Source organism: Glycine max, chromosome 1 (assembly GCF_000004515.6).
Source record: "Glycine max cultivar Williams 82 chromosome 1, Glycine_max_v4.0, whole genome shotgun sequence".
Classification (NCBI taxonomy): Eukaryota; Viridiplantae; Streptophyta; class Magnoliopsida; order Fabales; family Fabaceae; genus Glycine; species Glycine max.
The window spans coordinates 7,977,114-7,999,445 of record NC_016088.4 but is presented as its reverse complement, the minus strand read 5'-3'; the positions used below and the strand labels follow the sequence as shown (position 1 = coordinate 7,999,445).

The 22,332-nt window shown below is 34.9% G+C and overlaps 1 protein-coding gene and 1 long non-coding RNA gene across 4 annotated transcripts; both read right to left on the bottom strand.

The window, feature by feature from the left end:
• Positions 1-2,786: 2,786 nt before the first annotated feature.
• Positions 2,787-3,178, bottom strand: LOC102663219 (uncharacterized). Its single transcript, XR_412689.3, has 2 exons — positions 3,089-3,178; positions 2,787-2,972 (listed from the first exon to the last, which is right to left on the bottom strand). It is a non-coding gene; the product is annotated as an uncharacterized lncRNA (long non-coding RNA).
• Positions 3,179-16,857: 13,679 nt separating this feature from the next.
• On the bottom strand, positions 16,858-21,630 carry LOC100819931 (putative pentatricopeptide repeat-containing protein At1g12700, mitochondrial). Of its 3 annotated transcripts, none has more exons than XM_003517793.5 (3): positions 19,596-21,630; positions 18,856-19,064; positions 16,858-17,425 (listed from the first exon to the last, which is right to left on the bottom strand). In XM_003517793.5, exon 1 carries the CDS (start codon positions 21,487-21,489, stop codon positions 19,675-19,677), a length of 1,815 nt encoding a protein of 604 aa, XP_003517841.2. In that variant the 5' UTR covers positions 21,490-21,630; the 3' UTR covers positions 16,858-17,425; positions 18,856-19,064; positions 19,596-19,674. The 3 variants fall into 3 exon arrangements, with proteins under 3 accessions (XP_003517841.2, XP_014629146.1, XP_006573154.1); XM_014773660.3 differs by having other exon boundaries at positions 18,856-18,997; XM_006573091.4 differs by having other exon boundaries at positions 18,856-21,630.
• Positions 21,631-22,332: the final 702 nt, after the last annotated feature.

The following is a 22,332-nucleotide window of genomic DNA, read 5'->3' as shown; positions in this document are numbered from 1 at the left end:
CAAAAGGATTCAATGTGTATGTTAGTATAATTTTTTTACACTATTAACTGAAAAACCATCTTAAAAATAATATTAAAATAATTATTATACAAATCAATAAATTTTATTTAAAATTTCTGATACAATATAAAAAATTTATTATATTGTATATCATTTTTTCTTTATTAAATGGTCAGGTATTTATGGTATAAAGGGTGATAATTAGTTTTGTTTAAACTTCTTTAACTCCATTGCTTTTTTTTTTGTTAAAAAATGTGTTCTCTTTTTTAATGAGATGACTATTTATTTGGTGAAAAGTGTTTATTTAATAAATAATAATAATAATAATAGCATGAAATAATTAGTATATCACAGCATCCAACAAAACTAAACATTGTTAAATTTATTTTTGTAATTAATTATCAAAATATGTTACAAAAATGTTTAAAAACACAAGTTTTCATAAGAATTTCCAATTTATTTGATAGTAAAGTGTCTTGATTTGAATTTTTTTATGTTTAATCCTGAGGTCAAATGAATAGAATTTCTTTCACAGAATAATAAGATGTAGTCTAGGAAGATAATATAAAGCGGGTTAGATTCTTGAAAGAGAGAAAAATAAAGAAAGAGATAAGATGTAATATTAGGAATGTAATATTAGGGATTTATGGCAAAAAATGAAAAACATTTACATCCGTCAAGAAACACAAAATTGAGTATGAATAACTTTGAAGAAGGAATCAACTTCTGTTCTGTTATGCTTCTAAAACGCAAAGCAATCTTTTTCAAAGAGTAGGCATGCACTTATTGCCTGTAATACCATATAAGGTCTCATCAAAATTAAGTAATCCAAAGATTTATAAATAAATATAACCTAGAAGGCTAGAACAGGGTAAAAAGAAGGAGAAACGAAGGAGCAGCATTCTAAGAAAAAAAGATGCAAGAGTTAACTCAAATATTGTGTTGTGGTCTCATATTCTAAGAGTCTAGGAATGCTTAATTTTTGTATGCACATTTTACTTTTCCTGGATTCAATATCATCTTTTGGCAGTCTTATTCTTCAAGAGGAACATGCAACAATAGCACTAAACACGAGGCATTTGTTTGCAATATGCATCATATCCTTTACATTAGGTCAGAGATTCAATTACAATTTAACACTTCTCAATTCCCACCAGTCTGAGTCCGTAGTATCTGCCTTTGCGGAATAAGACATCTTGATACCTCAATTTATCAATCTGTATCACTTCTAGCTGTTATCATTCCTGTAAGAAACAAAATGGTGAAACATTAAATTAAATAGCAAATACCTTCAAGGAAAAAAAATAGACGATAATTATAGGAAATGAAGGCAAATCAGAAAACTGACCCTTCACAATTCTGTTATAATAATCACTTTTCAATTGGAAAGGAAAACATATATTAAGCTTGGTTATTTGGCACAGTCAGAGATAAAAAAAAAATCGTCTCTACCCCTTGTCTCTCACTATCCCTTTGTGTGTGAGATATTAAGATCGAAGGGACCATAAGATGCAAGGTTGAATGTGATTATACTATTCTTATGATCCATCATAAAGAGAAAATTTTATTCCATATGCAGTGAAAAGTTAAATATCCATGAAACCCCATATAAACTGCATCCAAATGAATTGCAGAAAGGAAATTAGTATGCAAACAAAATTCCCCAAAAGCATTGGTTCTATGATCAGTAATAAACACAAGTAAAACCAACTTTCGAAAATCAAAACTTGAAAGAAAAACCAACTATAATGAGATGCTCCCTATCAAACTTGGTAGAGAAGAATACTTATTCACATATAATAATCCCCCTTATCATTTCATTCACCCAGTATGCGTTCTGCCCAAATCCAATTCTTTTATTTTTCACATTTAACATGGGGCTCATTCTATAATAATCTATTTTAGTTTGATTTAGTCATTTATATTGAAAACAAACCCGTACAACAGATATACTGATGGCCCCATCCATAACTCCAAGACGAATTCCTAGACCCTGAAACCAAATGACAATACAGATTCACAGATGTAACTTGCAAGTCATGTTCCACTCAAAGATTAAAATTTCCTAGATGATAAAAGTACAAAATACCAGATCAAATATGAAATTTGACAAATATGATTATGAAACTATATCTTCAAATTCACAAAACAAACCGATCTCAGCACTCCACCCTGTCCTAGAGAAGAACAAAATAATCAACACACCTCTGAATTAAACAATAGTTTTAAGGCTAGACCAAAGTAGCCAAGCCATTTGGCCATGCAATTCCACTTGCAGGTTAACACCATCAAAACAACACACAATTATAAGTTTATAACCCAAGAAAAATTGCAAATCATAGATCAAAAGTAACAAAAACAACAACAAAAAAGGGCTTATTGAAGCGCCTATATATGGAGACTTGAGTACTGGGGAGAAGGAACAATAAGGGGATAAACCAAATCCAACTTTCTATTGAATTCTCTGAGACACCCTTTTTTTTTCCTCACAGTCTCCCAATTATAATACAATACAAAAGCCATAGTAGAAACCTCAGCCAGTATCTGCACAATGATGCTTCTTTCTTTTCATCCAAATCCATAATAAAACTCTACTACTGTCCTCCTGAGCCTTGAGAATCATCCTTAGCAAGAGTTTCCTGATGCTATTGTTGCTAATGCTGATGTTGTTGTTGCTGTTGATGCACTCTACCAGGAAACCAAATGACAATACAGATTCATAGATGTAACTTGCAAGTGATGTTCCACACAAAGATTAAAATTTCCCAGATGATAAAAGTACTAAATACCAGATCCAATATGAAATTTGACAAATATGATTATGAAACTATATCTTCAAATTCACAAAACAAACCGATCTCAGCACTCCACCCTGTCCTAGAGAAGAACAAAATAATCAACACACCTCTGAATTAAACAATAGTTTTAAGGCCCGACCAAAGCAGCCAAGTCATCTGGCCATGCAATTCCACCTGCAAGTTAACACCATCAAAACAACACACAATTATAAGTTTATAACCCAAGAAAAATTGCAAATCACAGATCAAAAGTAACAAAAACCACAACAAAAAAACGCTTATTGAAGCACCTGTATATGGAGACTTGAGTACTGGGGAGAAGGGACAATAAGGGGGTAAACCAAATCCAGCTTTCTATTGAATTCTTTGAGACACCTTTTATATTTGCGTGATAAAAAAAGAGAAAACCTACCTTTGGATCACTGTTGAAGTAACAGAAAGGAATTAAATACTAAGTACCATATTCACCCAAAAAAAATAGTAAGCATTATTATCCATGTTAACTATTACCTGTGGTGCGCTCCGATCATCAGTTCCCTCATATTTGCTTAGACACTCTTGCAATCGAAGAATCTGCAAGACCAAATATTGATGGAGAACTAATTAAATGAAATATGATTAGTGGAATGTCTACACTATAAGTATCATTTATAAGTTATATAATAAACAGTAAATGAGTGCTTCAAATCTTTGTATACCTCCTCACTCAAAAAATGAAGATTTTCAAGCTGATATTGCAGCAAAGCCATTTGCTGATCAGAGAGCCTACCATCATAGTACCTATTATGATGTAAATCCATTTGCACAAGGGTTGAAGATGGATCTTCAAAGGTTTTTCTTTCTTTTTTTTTTATGAAATTTATTGAATGAGAGAGAAAGTGACAAGTTTATGGAGGGTTGAATGTAAGGTATTTGGTTCAAAGTTTGAATGTGTTTGGATGGAAAATGAAGATGATAACAATGGTGTTCAAGTGAGATTAAAGAATGAAGGTTTAGAAAGATGAAGAAGGAGAATGAAGAAGGGGGTTGGAAGAATCACTCCTCCGGAATTGGTGTCACACAGAAGGTGGTGTTCCTTGATAAACCAATTTCTTGAATCACTCAAGTAACTAAGGAGATTCACTCTCACATTAGAAGGTGATTAAAAACTCAAATTCAAGGTCTATTTTTTTATTAGAAAATGTGCAATCTATAAATAGGAATGACATCAAGTTGGTTACACAAGTGAAATGATCACCAATAACAACAATTGATGGTTTCATTAAACCTAATTAAAACTAGAATTGATAACAACAATTGATGGTGTCATTATACCTAATTAAAACTAGAATTAAGACACATAAACATATGGAAAATTGTGCAACTCCTTGGTTAGCCAAGAGGCAGCCACAATCCTAGAGTTTTCACCTTATTAAACCTTAATTTCTTTAAATTAAAACAAGCCCATAGGTGGTGCAAATCCCAAGAGAATTGACATCCACTTTAACACAAGTTTGGGCCTTTATTTCAACTAACAAAATGCTAATAAAACCACTCAATGAAAATGGTACCCTCTACTATTCTTGGAACATGGTGCAATTAACAATCTGAAGTTTCTCCACTTGTAACTTGGGCCTACATTCAACTAACATGGTTAACACTTGTTGAAGAGCTTCCTTGACCTTCTTTGTTCTAGCCCTTGCCATAGGTCCTCCAAGTCCTTCTAAATGTTCCTTGCCCTTATTCCTTGCCTTGTCCTCATCACTCTCTCCCTCTTCAAAAGGATTTGTCCTCAAATCGACTTCTCTATCTACATCAAAAAGAGTTAAGTCAGACACATTAAATGTAGTACTCACATTATACTCACCGGGTAATTCAATCTTGTACGCATTGTCATGTATCCTTTCAAGTACTTGAAATGGAGCATCCCTTCTTGGTTGAAGCTTGGATTTCCTTTGCTCCGGAAACCTCTCCTTTCTCATGTGAACCCAAACCCAATCTCCGAGTTGGAAAACAACCTTTTTGCGCCCCTTGTTTGCTTGTTTAGCATAGCTCTCATTCCTCTTTTCAATTTGGGCCTTGACTCTTTCATGGAGCTTTTTCACATAGTCCGTTTTGGCTTGTCCTTCCTTATGCTTAAAAACTGAAATATTAGGCATTGGCAACAAATCAAGAGGAGTTAGTGGATTGAAACCATAAACAACCTCAAAAGGAGAACAACTAGTGATGCTATGCACAGTCCTATTATAAGCAAATTCAATGTGAGGTAAGCAAAGTTCCCAATTTTTAAGATTCTTTTTCAAAATGGTCCTTAGCAAGGTACCCAAAGTCCAATTCACGACCTCCGTTTGTCCATCCGTTTGAGGGTGACAAGTAGTAGAAAATAGTAGCTTAGTACCCAACTTCCCCCATAAGGTCCTCCAAAAATGGCTTAGGAACTTGGAGTCCCTATCACTAACAATGCTTCTTGGTAATCCATGGAGTTTCACTACTTCTTTGAAGAACAAATCCGCCACATGATTAGCATCATCAAATTTCCTACAAGGAATAAAATGAGCCATTTTAAAAAACCTATCAACAACAACAATCTTGAGGCTAGGCTCTAGAGAGGCTAGATCAAGAATGGTGATTTAAAAATAATCAACATGCTTGATGATTTCTTTCTGGTTCAATTTTCAAACCAAGAGGATTATAACCATGAATTTTTCGAAGGGCCATGGTTGATAGTGGATCATTACCCTCATTGTCCAAAGGTAAGGAAGATTGTTTTTGATGCTTAATGCAGAGAAGGTAAGGAAGATTGTTGTATAGGTAAGGGTTTTGAAGCTCCCTATTGAGCTTTTCAACCAACACTGTTTGTGGTGGATTGGTGCTTCCATTGGCACTATGCTCAAAGTTGATTAAACGATGTCTACTCATTTAAGAGGGAGGTTTACTAGGTTATTTGTTAGATGGGTTTGAGCAAACCACTAGCAACCCGCATTATGATTCGAGGTCATCCCTTAATGTTGGAATATGAAAGGCTACATACTATATGCTTTAGTGTGGAAGGTATGAACACAAAAAAGGATGATTGCACGTAAGGTTCCATGGTATCTATGGAAGAACATGAGATGGGTAATGGCCTAGAAAAACCAACAATAGTTGACAATGATGGAGAAGGTGGCACATTTGACAGTAAGGTGGTGGCAATAGATGAAGAAGTCTAGGAGACAACGCAACCAGAAGGGTATAGTCCTTAGATGCTCATCAAACATAACCCTAGGAGAAAAGCAAAAGAAGGGAAAAAAGGAACTTCAAAGCAAGCATCAACATTTAATGTGGAGTTGACTAGAGACAGGGGGTTTTGTCTCTAGACTTGACAATATAAGGAAAGGAGAAAATTTTGGGATAAAGGGTAATGCTAGAAAAAGTGCAGGTCCTAAGCAGGAAAAGCTTGTTAATCAAAATGGATTACCTCGATACAAGAAAGTTAAGAACCTGATGAGGGAGAAACTTCCCAAAAGGGTGGAGAGAAAACCTTAAATATGGGAGGGCAGTCTCCAAAAAGGGCTAAAAAGGTGAACCCTAAAGTTGTTGGCAGAGGTAAAGGGAAAAAGGACATTGTTAAGTGGAACTTAGGAACCAAACAAAGGGAGTATGTCATGCCAAGAGTGACCATTGAGAAAAGTCAAAGTCCAAGTGACTATAAAGAGAGGAAAACATGTGATGGCAACTTTTTGCATCAATTGAAGTGCATTGAAAATTAGCATGGATCTATGGTGTTGGATTCTCTATGTACAAGGATCCATTATTCTATCTAAAAGGGTGATAGTAATGGCCAAATAAGCATGGACTTAAGGGTGATGCTAGGTGCACCAGCATTATTGCTTGTGCACCGAACAAATTTATTTAATTCCCTAAATGCCCTTGCTGTCTTCTTCCTTTTAAAGTTGGTTGCAGTGTTATTTTTTCTCTTACGCCTCCATTATTTTTTCTTCGTTTTCTCCCTCTGTTGTTGGTTTGTGTTGGTTTTTCATTGTTGAGAGAACTGCCGCTTGGGTCGAGGTGAAAGTGTTACGGGTCGGTGGTGATTGTTGCGGTGGTTGTTTCGTTGTCATTGGCATTCCAGGTACGCCATTTTGTTTCATTTTGCTAGGTGTGCGTGAGTTGATCTGAATGTGTAAGTTATAAGTACGGATCAAGTTGATTCGTATGGTCTATACGGATCAACTTGATCCGTATGGTTTATAGATTTTGATATTTTAAACAATTTTTTTAAGTTTTATATTTTTTAATTATTAATATGTTTGTATGGTCATTTTTAAAATTAAATTAATTGTTTATATGTGTATTTAAAATAATTTGTATGTAGAATGATATAGGGTTTTTGCATTTTATTATATATGATTATGAATTGTAGTGTTTATAAAATGTTGTGGAGTAAAAGATTATGTAGAGTTTTGTTTGATATTATATGTATAGTACGGTTAGGTGTTGTATGTTTGTGTTGTTGAAATTGATGATTTGTTATTAAGATGGATGGAGATCAATGGATGTATGACAGTATAATGTTTGAAGAAGTTGATATGGATGATCAAAATGAACAGGAATGTGGTGTGAATGAGCAGCATGTTGATTGTTCGAATGCATTCAATACTTCTTAGGTAATAATGTTGATTTTTGTTATTATTTTCATAAAATCAATGTCCCTTAGAAGACTAAAATGGTGTGGGTTGCGTTATAGGTGTTTGGTACCCGAAATGATGTTTTGCAGTGGGCTTGATCCGTTGCTCATGAAAACGGATTTATGACAGTCATTATGAGGTCTGACACAAACACTGGTAGTAGAGGAAGGATTTCATTTGTGTTAATTGGTTGTGAAAGGAGTGGTGAGTATAGGTGTAGGAAGAAAGATTTTGTTAGAAGGGATATTAGGACCAGGAAATGTGGGAGTCCCTTCAAGCTTCGTGGGAAACCAGTGGTTGGAGGGCAAGGTTGGATGATGAAGTTGATGTGTGGGATTCATAATCATGAATTGGGCAAGTCATTAGTTAGACATCCATACACTGAGCGATTGACTAAGGATGAAAAGACAATTATTGCTGATATGATCATGATCAAGTCAATGGAGAAACCAAGAAACATCTTGCTAACATTGAAGGAGCACAATGTCAATAGTTGTACAACCATCAAACAAATATACAATGCAAGAAGTGCATACCATTCTTCCATTAGAGGAAGTGATACTGAAATGCAACATCTAATAAAGCTTCTTGCACGAGATCAATATATTTATTAGCATATATTAAAGGATGAAGACGTGGTACGTGATATCTTTTGGTGTCACCCTGATACAGTGAAGTTAGTCAATGCATGTAATTTGGTATTTTTGATAGACAGTACCTACAAAACAAATAGATACAAACTCTCACTACTTGACTTTGTTGGTGTGACACCAACAGGGATGACATTCTCTGCTGGCTTTGCTTATCTAGAGGGTGAACATGTTAATAATGTGGTATGGGATTTAGAACGGTTCCGAGGTATATTTTTAAGATGTGATGCCCTCCCTAGAGTTATTATGACTAACAAAGACCTAGTATTGATGAATGCAGTGAAAACTGTATTCCCTAAGTGTACAAATTTGTTGTGCAGCTTTCACATAAACAAGAATGTGAAGGCCAAATATAAATCACTAATTGGTCAAAAAAATGCTTGGGAGTATGTCATGGATGCTTGGGGAAGTCTGGCTGATTATCCTTCGAAACAACAGTTCAATGAATACCTGAAGAAGTTTGAAATGGCTTGTTCACCTTGGCCAATGTTTGTTGACTATGTTAACGAAACATGGATAATCCCCCGCAAGGAAAAATTTGTTACAGCCTGGACAAATAAGGTGACGCACTTAGGAAACACAACAACAAACAGGTATGAAAGTGTTCAATTATTTCTATTAAGGTTGATGAATTGATAGAATTTTATTGTTGTATATGTTTATTGTTATTTGTGTATTTCAAATGTAGGATTGAATTTGCTCATTGAGCTTTAAAAAGAGTGTTATAGAATAGCCTTGGAAACTTATGTAGTGTTTGGGATGCCATGAACAACATGATCACCCTATAGCACATTGAAATTAAAGCATCCTTTGAATCAAATACACATGTGGTTATACATGATTTTAAAAAAACCTTATACAAGAGGATTCTTGGAATCATTTTAAGGTATACTTTAAATCACGCACGGAAAGAATCCTTCCACTTGTGGTTGTGCATGAGAATCACGCACGGTCTTCCTTGTGTATGTGAGCTATCTAAATATGTTGTTGGTTGCATCCCACTAGATTCAATCCATATGTTTCGGAGGAGACTTAGTTTTTCAGACCAAGGGTTATCTGAGCCCAAAGTGACCATCAAGGAAAAGATGGAAACCATATCTAAAAGATTTGAAGAACTTGATGTTTGTTGTAAGTTTACTCTAAAAAGTAAACTTTGGGACATTGCATACCCTGATCAAAATTCTATGTATCCTCCTCCAGCAAAGGTTAACACAAAAGGTGCACCAAAGAAACCGATGAACAAAAACCCAAGGTTAACAAAGCGTGATCCATAATACTGGGAGTATGTATATGCTTTGCATTCTGTGTAAAATAACAATTCTTCAGTGAAGCATAGTGCATCATCTTCTGACCAGCCCAATCCAAGAAGGATCATGCTGATGTTGGATCAATTCAGCCATTTATCCACGATTTCATTGACAACATTGTGGATGTCAAAGCTGACGGAAACTATGGATATCGGTCGTTTGCCGGTTTATTGGGTATGGGTGAAGAGTCTTGGTCGTTGCTGCACAACCATCTGCTTAAAGAACTTGGCAAATTCTCAGATGACTATATCAAGCTCTTCGGTAGCACAGACAAATTTGAGGAATTAAGGATGTTCCAACTTGTTGATGGGTTAACCAATGTATGTAATTTATGTTTTTATTTTTAATAATTAACTTTAAAATTAACTTTGATGTGTATATTTGTTTCATTTAGGTGATTGTGGATAAATGGATGCATAAAATCGACATGGGATATGTCATTGAATCAAGGTATAATGTAATCCTTGTATCGTTGTCCCAACAACAAAGCATGACCTTCTTTCCTCTTGAAGTCAACCACCAACAAAGCATGTATTTTGTGTTATTTTAACACTTATGTTAGATAAAATCATTCATTGAGAATATATATTTTATTTTAAAAAAAAAATGATACAAAATGATTGACAACTAAAACAAAATATAAACACAAGTCTTTGTGCTTTTGTGATCAACATAAACATGTTTCCATGAAGGGTATTTTTGTAAAAAAAAACCTAAAGCATGAGGGTATACTTGGCAAACAGAGGAGGTGTTTAAACAATTTTTCGACGTCGTTAATGGGTAAGTAATTTAAAAATAAGATTTTAACGTTAACACTAATATTTCGATGAATTAAAGTTAAATTAAAATTATAAAGCAAAATAAGTTAAAATATACAAAATGTTGAGTCAAAAACAAAATGTTTTCAAATACAACAAAATTAGAAACATCGTCCAAATATGAAAATATAAAATGTCTAAAGATTAGTAAACAGATTCCTCATCAATATGAATGCATGCACTTTGTTTTCTTCTTTTTAGTTCCATTTTCATTTCTACTATCCCCCTTTTGTTTTTTGTGCTTCAGACTTGTGTTCTTCGTCTTCTTGCATGCATAAGTTTTAAGGAAATGATCAATTTAGGTGTATGGACCAAAAGGGTTTTCTCGTTTGGAATGGTGAGTGCTTTCACCGCTTGCACGCAAGAACTAGTTCTAGTTTTTAGTTGTTGAGGTATAAAAATTGTAACAGCGAGAGACGGGGGTTTTGCTCCCTTATTGTGTGCACTTCGATCAAAATCACCTATTGTTTATGCGCAAGAATTTGGCGGGAACAGTGCATCATCAACATTGGCAGGTATTTGGAATTGTTTATTCTTTGCTGTCAGTGCTTCTCACTATTATCGTTGGTAATATCGCTGTTACATTAATTAATTTGTTATATATAGTAATCTATTTTTTAGTTTAGATTCTTCTAATTGAAAATGATTATGCAATACATGAATTCAAACAGTACATTAATTTCAACATAGTCGAACAAAATTAAATTCGCATCAAATACTACAACTAACTCATGATAATTTTGCGACAAGGACAACTCGTCTTCCATTTGCGATACAAGTTTACTGAAAACAGCTAAAATTTCTATTGGCCCAATCTTTTTCCAGTAGTTAGACTCAATGAGCACCTTCATCACGTTCTCGTTGGTTTTGAGTTCAATTATTTCAAATTTTATAACTTTTTCTGAATACTCATGGTGACTTGGTTTCCGAAAAAACAATCGCCTTACCATTTGTGTTTCATCAATACCATAAGGGGGAATCCCACGAGGCGCAACTTGCTTGATCAAATCCTTTAGTTCATCCATGGTACATCCAGTGGGAATGTCAAAGTTTTGGGGATTTTTTCATGTGAACGAGTAACCAACAAACTCATTTTGGCGTGACATGTTCCACCTCCCATTGTAATATAGTAGGGCATCATGAGTAGGGGTCATAGTAGCTTGAAGTAAGTTTAAAATACCATCTGGGGTTCTAGCAATGCTACATAATAACTCAATCGGACCAACAAACGAAAATTCATGATTACGCATTAACATTGTGTTAACATTAGCATCATCTTTCAGTTACATACATTGAAACCAAAATTGATTACCTGCATACGTGAAAGGCTGCCGGTAGTAAATTTCATCCAAAAATTACTTGTCGGTTAGCTTAAGGGTATTGTGTATTCTAGTTTTTAACGTTTGAAAATCACACCCGTTAGGTACTCGAATGGGAACTGGAGTGGAAGCTTGAAAGGAAACACCATTGTCATTGTGAACAATGGATCCATTTGGAAAAATAAAACCTAATGTGGAGTTCACAACTATCCGACTGCTTGTCTCTCCCAAGAGTGCCATAGTTTTTTGTAAGACTTGGGTTGAGACTGAAACTTGTGCTTTCTTACAGTGTTAGGCTGTGTCATATATATAGATGACTTTTAATATCAGTGCTGCATTTTTTAAAGATTAAAAATACGCATGCACATGCTTTCTGTATGTGTTGTCAACTACACCAATCACGTGACATGCTTTAGCTTGCATCAGATCTGCATGTGTAGTCATGCTGTGAAGGGTCCTTTCACGCGCTTTATGTTAATGCAGACAACAATTTCTCATACACGATTTTTCACAATGTGTAGTCAACTCAGACAACGATATATCATACATGCTTTTTTAGAATTAAGTAATAATTTTGTTGTGAACGTAACAAATAAATTACATGTTCAAAATGATCAGTCATTATAAATTACATGTCCAATCATCATTTATGTCAACATAGTCTCTCTTGAACATCACGAAGCTCTTGTAATGTTGCATTCTGCTAATATATGGATTTGACCACGACTTCGCCTGCGGATGACAATTGGTAGACCATAACAATGCTACAGGAGGTAAGGGACAACGTTCTTTTAAATAAACCTGTTGTATATGCAAAAAATATGTTAACTCAATCCTATAAAACTCATTGCATAAATATAAAAAAAACACTTCATATCTACAATGTACCTCAACAAAATGATTGCCATACACATGACTGATACAAATTATATGATGCAATGAAGAATTTGCCAGCGGTTGACTTCTAAGAGGAAAAAATGTCATGTTTTGTTGTTTAGACAAGGATACAACGATTACGTTGTACCTTGATGCAATGACATGTCCCATGTCCATTATATCCATCTACTTATCTGTTGTCACCTGAATGAAACAAATATACACGTCAAACTTAATTTCAAAGTAAAGTCTTAAAAATCAAATACATAAATTATATACCTTGGTTAACCCATCAAGAAGTAGTGACATCCTTAATTCCTCAAATCTCTCTGTGCCACCAAAGAGCTTGATATAGTCTGCTGAGAAATTGACAAGTTCTTTAAGCAGATGGTTGCGGACCACCGACTAAGAGTCTTCACCCATACCTAATAAACCGGCAACCGACCGATTTCCACAGTTACCATCAGCTTTGACATCAACAATCTTATCAATGAAGTTGTGCATAAATGGCTGAAACTGGTCCAACATGGGCATCATCGTTCTTCGATTCGGTTGCTCAGAGGATGATGCAGTACGCCTCACCGACGAACTGCTATTTTGCATAGATTCAAAGGCATCTACATACTCCTAGTAAGATGGATCGCGCTTGGTTGACCTTGGGTTCCTGCTCGTGGTTTTCTTCGGTGCCCCCTTTGTGTTAACTTTTGCTGAAGGAGAACACATCGAATTCTGATCAGGGTATGCAATTTCCCAAAGTTTAGTCCTTAGAGTAAACTTGCCACAAACATCAAGTTCTTTGAATTTTTTGGATATTGTTTCCATTACGTCCTTGATGATCACCTCGGGCTTAGATAACCCTTGGTCTGAAAAACTGAGTCTCCTCCAGAACATATGGATTGAATCCAGTGGGATGCAACCACCAACATATTTGGATAGCTCACAAGCACAAGGAAGACCAAGCGTGATTCTCACCATGCAACCACAACTTGAGGGATTCTTGCCAGCATAGTCAACACGCTCTAATTTAGCAGCAATCTGATTTCAAGCATACCTTGAAACCATTCCAAGCAGCCTCCTGTATTAGGTTTTTTGGAACACATGTCCAACGACATGTGTACTTGTTTCAAATGATGCTTTAATCTCTGTGTGCTGCAACGTAATCATGTTGTTCATGGCATCCCACACATTGCATAAGTCTCCAATGCTATTTTGTAACAGTCTTTTTAAAGACGAGTGAGCAAATTCAACCCTATATTTCAAATACACAAATAAAAATAAACATATACAATAATACAATTACATAAATTCGTCATTGTTAATAGAAATAGTTGAACGGTTTCATACCTGTTTGTTGTTGTGTTTCTTAAGTGCATCACCTTATTAGTTCAGGCGGAAACAAATTTTTCCTTGTGTGGTATTATCCATGTTTCCTTGACATAGTCAACAAACATTGGCCAAGGTGCGCAAGCCATTTCGAACTCCTTCAGGCATTCATCAAACTGCTGTTCTGAAGGACAATCAGTCAGAGATCCCCAACAATCCATGACATAATCCCAAGCTTTTTTTTGCGCAATTAGTGATTTACATTTGGCCTTCACATTCTTGTTTATGTGAAAGCTGCACAACAAATTTGTGCATTCAGGGAATACATCCTTCACTGCATTCATCAATGTTTGGTCTCTATCAGTGACAATAACACCAGGGAGGGCATCACGCTTTAAAAAAAGGCCTCGGAAGCATTGTAAATCCCATACCAAATTATTAACGCGTTCACCCTCCACATATGCAAAACCGGCAGAGAATGTCATCCCAGTCGGTGTCACCCCAACAAAATCGAGCAGTGGGAGTCTGTACCGATTTGTTTTGTAGGTGTTGTTTATCAAAAACACCAAATTACATGCGTTGACTAACTTAATTGAATCAGGGTGACACCAAAAGATATCACGAACCACGTCTTCATCCTTTATTCTATGCCAATGAATATACCAATCACGTTCAAAAAGCTTTATCAGATGTTGCATTTTAAGATCGCTTCCTCTTATGGAAGAACGGAATGCACATCTTGCATTATATATCTGTTTAATGGTCATACAACTATTGGCATTGTGTTCCTTCAGAGTTAGCATAATGTTTCTTGGCTTCACCATGGACTTCGTCATATCAGCAATAAGTGTTTTTTCAGCTTTAGTCAATCGCCCCGCATATGGATGTCCAACTAATGACTTGGCCAATTCATGATTATGCACTCCACAAATCAACTTCACCACCCAGCCTTCTCCTCCAACTACTGGCTTGCAACGAAGCTTGAAGGGACACCCACATTTTCTAGTCCCAATGTCTCTTCTGATAATTTTTTTTTCCTACACCTATACTCGTCACTCCTTTCACAGCCAATTAACACAAACGTAGTCCTTCCTCTACTACCTGTGTTTGTGTCTGACCTTAAAATCACCGCCACAAATCCGTTTTCATGAGCCATGGATCGAGCCCACCGCAAAACATCATCTCGACACTCAAACACCTACAAAGAAATCCACATAATTTAAGCTTTCTACCAATATTCATTTTATTAAATCTGTGACAAACATTAACATTATAATCTGAGAAGTGTTGAACGCATCCGAACAATCAACATGCGGTTCATTCGCACCACATGCTTCTTCTGCATTTTCATAATCCATATCCGCTCGTTTAGACATTATTTCATACATCCACTCATCTTCGTCCATCTAACCAAATCAAACAAAAAATGACAAAAAATTAGTAATTTAACAGGAAAAAAAGGAAAATAAATTAAAAAACAGCAAATACCAAAAATAACTTACGGATCAAGTTGATCCGTAACAAACTTCTGGATCAAGTTGATCCGTAATAGACTTACGGATCAACTTGATCCATAAACGAACCGTACGTCCGCGACAAACACCACACCCTCTGCGTATCTCGTTTGCCACCGCCGACCACCGCTACGCACCTTCACCTTCACCGCACCTAACCTTTCACAGCGAACCGACAAACCCGAGACAATGCCGAACGAAAACCACAAAAACAGAGAAAAAAAAGCAGACAAAAATGGAGGCTTTGTGCTTTTCTGCAAAAAAAAAAAAAAAAAAAAAAAACAGCTTTTATAAGTAAAAAATAGGCCAGGGGCATTTTTGCCATTTATGAATTTTGCTGGGTGCACCTGCAAAAATTCTGGGTGCACCTAGCAACACTCCTAGTAGTAGTGCTTGACTTTTGAAACAACCCATTGTGGTAACAGGCTTTATTGGCATGCTTAGACACGTTTGGGACCATGTAATAATTTTTGCTTTATTGAAGCTTTAAAATGGTATACACTATTTTGAACCTACTTTTTATTATTGATTGAAATTTATTAAAAACTATAAAATTATAGATGAAACATGTAAAACCCATAAAATTTTATAATTTTTAATAAATTTCAGCAAATTACAAAGAATGTATTAAAAAAGCTATGTTACAAACATTTTTCATAAAAAAATAGTTTATATTCTCTCTGAAATATAAGTAAAATTAAATAACTTTTGTATTAATTAAGAAAGTTAGTTAATATAATTTAATTTTATTAATCACATTTAAATTTGGAATTATATTAAGTTTACTAATTTTATTTATTTATTACTTATATTTCAATCATGCGGAGTACTTCACAAGAATATCGATGGTACTATAGAAGACTTTCGTTGCACTTCTAATTGGGTTTATGTAAGTGGGAGAGCCTGCTGAGAGAGAAAAAAAAAAAGTGGCAGAACCTTAAATAAGATCACTTCAGTGAAACGAATACTAAGTTGTTTAGCATGCTTCTTTTTTTTCCCCTTAAAGTGTTTAACATGTTCTGTTTCCGATTACTTATTCTGCATTTAAAAAGGGGAAAAAATGGTCAATTACTAATTCAATAGTTATAGTTAATCAGGCAGACAAATACATTACTGGTGTGCAGAGCAGTTATGATTTCTAAAATTTTAAAGGAATTTACAGCTTATAACCGAAAGAGGTTTAAACTGGGAAGCATCTTTATTTATCCATTGGTGTACTTATTCAATAAGTTGGCATTATTACTTGGTGCTACAACAATGGTTGAAAGATTTGGCTCGGAGGTAAACACTGAAAATTTATGGAGAAACAGGCAACAAACCAACAAAAACAAATCAAATATGCTCTTAGAGAAATTTTTGTATTTTTTTATGTTTTAAGAATAGTTGCAGCGCTTGTATTAGCAACAATAATTATAAAAGGAAAAACAGAGACCTTGTACAGCAAAAAGGTGCAAAACATGCAATGCCAGTGCATATTTCATTGTTCTTCCAGTAATTCCAAAGGGAAACACAAAACAAGCCCTTCTCAAGTAAAGAGAAAACGAATGAAAGAAAGGGAGAAAGAAAGAGTAGAGAAGAGCACAGAAGACAGAGGGCGCAAGTAACATGAAGAAAAGTAAGCATGTCTTAAATTTTTCAGCAAATTTAAAGTTTGATGTTTTTAACACGGGATTGAAAAGGTGATGGGAAATTATTTACAGGAATATTGGGTAAATGTAGTATGCTCTCCACAGTGCTGCATACTTCACTGACATTGAAAACTTCCATTTTCAGGCAACACAACTACAAGACAATAGAATAGGCTCTCTGCTTGCATTTGTTAGTTAGACAATGCCCATTTTACTGAATTCCCGGATATCACATATACATCTGCTGCAACTTGACCGTCACTGACATTGAAACAATCACGTCTCCTATAAAAAATTGCATTAAAAGGGCAAAGGAATGAGGGCATAAAGAATTGGCCTCTACTTTAACTCCACAAGGGAGTTTTCCTTCAATAGCATCATTCTTGTTGCGACAATCAGCATATAGAAAAAGACCTTGCCATGGCTTCCAGAAGGTCAAGAAAATGAAACCTGTGTGGACAGAGATGCCCTAGCTTGAGGCAAGGCCAACCTGGCACATACAAAAATCCAGTGCTGATTGGACCCGAGTTGTCATTGTTGCCTAATCTGCAAGACATGTCAAGTATTGAACATTCACGAACAAGGAATGTTTTAAAAATATACTTGTTAAATAGAGCACATGAATACAAAATTAGCTTCAAGTTGAGTAAACACATTCAATAAGAAAACCGTATAAACAAAATCACACAAATATGACATTTTCATACAAGCCCAAATATACAATTAAGGTTCCACATCAAAGTTGTCTTGCCAAGGCATATGATATAAAGCCTAGCATTTTAAATTGGATCATATAAGTGTTTCTACAATCACATCCCTATATCTTTCAAAAAGTGCCGTGGCAAACATTCAGGTTCCTAGAAAGATGTTGTCTCAGTTAAAAATCAACATAATATCTGCTTTAAGTGCTGTTGCATTGTAAAACAACAAGACTGTGACATGTTGTAAGACAGCAAATAAAGCTTACCTAAGAGTTCATTTCCTCAAAATGGAAATGGATAATTTTATATTTTCCCTTAGAATATTTAGTCATTTAAATTTCAACTTACCCTCTGGGCAAAATACCATAGAAAAAATCTAAGATGTCAACAATGAACCAGTACAGATAATGATCCAGTAAATCATAATGCTTTTCAAATTCCAGCACCGGAAGGTCCTCCGATAATAAATAAGCATGTAGCATCAATAACTCAACTAGCTTTTTTAATACTTAAATGAAAATAATTATTATTGTTCTTACATAAGATATATCACATTATCCTGGACATCCTGGGAATTAAAAAATCACTAGGGGACGCACTGAGTTTCACTAATGTCAGTGGCTGATTATAAATGAAAATCACATGGACAAATTACACAGTCAATAAGATGAGAATCAAAGTCAGACCTAAACAAAAGCTATAAAAGCTCATTATATGAAAAACTTTTAAAATGAAAAGGTTATCGCATAAAATGTTTTATCCAAACATTGTTAGTTAGTTACCATTTTGATAGAAGAATTTGATTATGAGAAATTAGGAACAAGTCTCTCCTACTCCACCATTATTCTGAAATAAGCCTCCACAGTCCACACAAATCCTAGGTTTAATCTTCAAATTGAATTATTTCACCAGTTAAATAATACCTAAACTAAACTCCTCTTATCGTATACAATTACAAATGAATTAGCACCTATGATCACAGAATATATAATTGAATGACCATCCTAACGCACAAACTGCCCCCAGAACAAAAAAAAACTGTATATTAACTTCACCACAACATTTAATGACAGAAATCCAGTTGACAGAAAATGAGGTTCATATAAGGAAAACAATATGCAGGACATAGTCATGAGAATTTTATAATTTGTAAAAAGAAAAGAAAAAAGGTTTCTCAATAAAAGATAATAAGAATAGCATTAAGAAAGCATTGTTGATCCTTCTTCAAATAGTTCCTCTACTATATTTATAGCTGAAAGCTTTTTGACAACTTACCAGCAGAGTCATGAGACCTCTTCCCAAACAAAAGAGCACACAAATTGTTTTGCTTTTAGGGGAGTGGTGATGAATCAGGTGGAATTGTATCAACTGCAATGCAAGTTGTATCATCCTTCAACCATTTTGTCCTTAGTGCTTCCTGAAAAAATAGTAATTAGAATCTTACAAGTTGTATCATCCTTCAACCATCTTGTCCTTAGTGCTTCCTGAAAAAAGAGTAATTAGAATCTTACACTTCACGATTCAAATCACACAAAAATGTAAATTGACTGGCTAACAATTCATATCATAAGATGATAAGAAGAATTAAAATGACTTTGAATCTAACAATATATAAATGAATAGATACAGTTTTGTATCTTCAATACAAATCACACTATATCTTTTCTTTTTATTTTCTTTTACATTTCTTTAACCAACTCCTGTGACAGAAATTGAAAAATGAAAGGGAATTGAAGGAGCACTTCTAAACTTGGCAATTGACGATTGAATCTCAATTTGATAATCTTGATATCACGATTTAATCCCAGTAATATTGATGCACATGCACACACACTAAAAATACAATAAAATTATACATAGCATGGTTAAATTAACTTCATCAGTTTTTAGAAAAGATTTTTTAAATGTGCCTGAAATTTTTTTTGGTAACGTATAAATTTTACTAAAAATATGCCCACAGCGGACAAATTGTGGGAATATTAAAAATAGAAATAGCAGAAAAAAATCATCCAAACCTGAAGTACAGAACCTGACTCTGCTAATAAGTTGGCCCTCAAGAAAATGTTGGTATTTTAATATACCAATATTAAATACTCAAACAAATTTCTGCAAAAACACTTCCAATGCCCTGTTTTCTTTGTTAGCAGAGAAGTAGTTGATAAGAAATTTGGTGGTGGTAGCATCTGCCTGAAATCCTTTATCTTTCATAAACATAAGGTATTTTGTTGACTTTGAAATTTGATATCTTCGCAGCAATCCTTGGACAAAGACATTATAAGTGCACTCATTTGGGGGACAACCATTCTCTTCCATTTTCATCAATAAGTCTTCGGCATCATCCAACAGTCCTTCTTTACATAGACCTTTAATCATTATGTTATAAGTAACAACATCAATTTTGACGCCTTTACTTGACAGATAAGAAAAGAGTTCCAGTGCATCATTCAGTTTTCCAGAACTACACATTCCATCCAAAATAATATTGTAAATTATAATATTAAGATCCCAATTCATCTTCTCCAACTCCCTAAACAATGACATTGCCTCAGAATGAAAATTACACTTAAATAGGCCATCCAATATAATAGCACAAGTTTGGAGATTGGGAAGTTGCCCGTGCTTGTGCATTACTAAAAACAATTCTTTTGCAGCTACTGGTTTCCCTGCTTTGCAAACCCCCCCAATAAGAGTGCTCCATGTGACAACATTTGGATCTAGTCCATTATTTACCATTTCACCCAAGAAATACATGGCCTTATTCATGTTTTTAGTTTCACACCATCCATGGATTAATGAAGTATAAGTTACAATGTTCGGTAAGCAGCCCTTGCTAATCATCAAATCAAATACTTCCATGGCATCCTTCATTTGATTTAGCATACAATGAGCACCAATTATTGATGTATAGGTGACAACATCATGTTCAATCCCCATATGCACCATGAAACTGAATATGCTTTTAGCCCTAGAAATCATCCCTGTTTTGAAAAATCTGCCAGCAATAACATTAAAAGTTTGCACATCTGGCATGATTCCCTTTCTCATCATGTTAGCCAATAGAGGTGCAGCCTCTTTCCATCTATCAAAGTTACAAAGGCCATGAATTAAGCAATTATAGGTGAAAAGATCAGGTTGAATACCTTTGCCTGTCATTTGTGAGAACAAATTCAAGGCCTCAAATACCATCCCATCCTTGCAAAGACCATCCACAACTCCGCTGTAAGCTGTAACATCCAAATTGCAATTTTTTTCTTCCATCTTCTTGAGATACGAGAGTGCAGCGGATGAATGACCAACTTTACACAATCCATTAGTTATTGCTCCACAGGTATAGCTGTCAGATTCATAGCCCATATCTTTCAAATGGTCAACAAACCTAATTGCTTGAGCAACATTTCCTTCTACGCAAAGCCCATTAACAATGGTGTTAAAAGTCACGATGCTAGGTTCCACACCAATTTTGAACATAAGCCCCAAAACAGAGAAGCCAAACACGGCGTGGCTCAAACGGCAGAGACAATTAATGACGATATTGAGAGTGTGGACAGTCGGTTTGACACCAATATAAGACATGTGTTTGATTAGCGAAATTGCAGTTGTGTAGTGTTTCATCTTCGCAACGATGCTAAACAACAAGTTGAAGTCCTTGACACATGGGAAAGGCTTCATTGTGACCATTTTGTGGTAGAAATCCAAAGCAACGTCTACAGATTTCGCATTTCTCATGGAATCAAGGAATTGAGCTCTGCTTGTATCACTGTCACTAACGAAGGAGAAAGTTGAAGAAGAATGCGATGGGTGAAGAAGAAAGGGTTTGGAATTAGAAGACGAAGCAAAGTATCGAAGAAGAGGGAATCCATGAACACAAGAGCTTCTTCGCATCATCATCATCATCATTGCTGAATACATTGGAGGAAGGAACGTAACCCTATCCCTAAATGACAAGGTGGTAACAACTAAGTGTAAGAGTACAACAGTCAATCTGATAGGTGCTGAACTCAAGAGCTGGCTCCGAGGCCAGTACCTCCAGAAATTAAGAGAAGGAGAGAATTACAATTTGAAAAGGAAAGTATATTTTTAAGGGATGAGTAAACGGGCCAAGTGGTCCGCGTGGGTTATGGACTAATTTTTTTAAAGGTCCATGGTTATGTCATATTTTAGGGTCCGTCCTGTTCAACCCGCGAACTATGCGGGTTTGGTCCGCAGGATCCGCGGATCCCGCAGCCCGCGTTAAGTTTGATTTGTGTGACTCTGACCCAATTATATTATATTAGGTTTGATTTTCTTTTTTTTCACTTTAAACTTTTCAAATAGATAAAAAAAATATATATTAGATAAGATAAAGATTTAAAGATAAAAATAAAATATTTAAATTAAAAGATGATAAAAATAAAAAAAAATAAGATAAGAAAAATAAAAGATAACAGAATTACAAGATTAAGATAATAAAGATAAGTGATAACATGTTAAAAATCTTTCTGTTTGATATTTTCTCGATCTTTTTTCTTTTAATTTATCCTTTTCTTATCTGTATGTCATAAATAATAAAAATATCAATTCTTATCATTTAAGCTAAAAATAATTGTTAAATAAATATTTTTAAAGATATTTCAATATATTTTTATTATAAAAAATAACTCACATCATATTAGTTATCATTGTAGCAGGCTAAGAATACTTTTTCTCCTCACGATTTTTCTCCACCACGCAATCACGCATGTGTGCAAGTCATACGACTCTTTCCCTTACAAG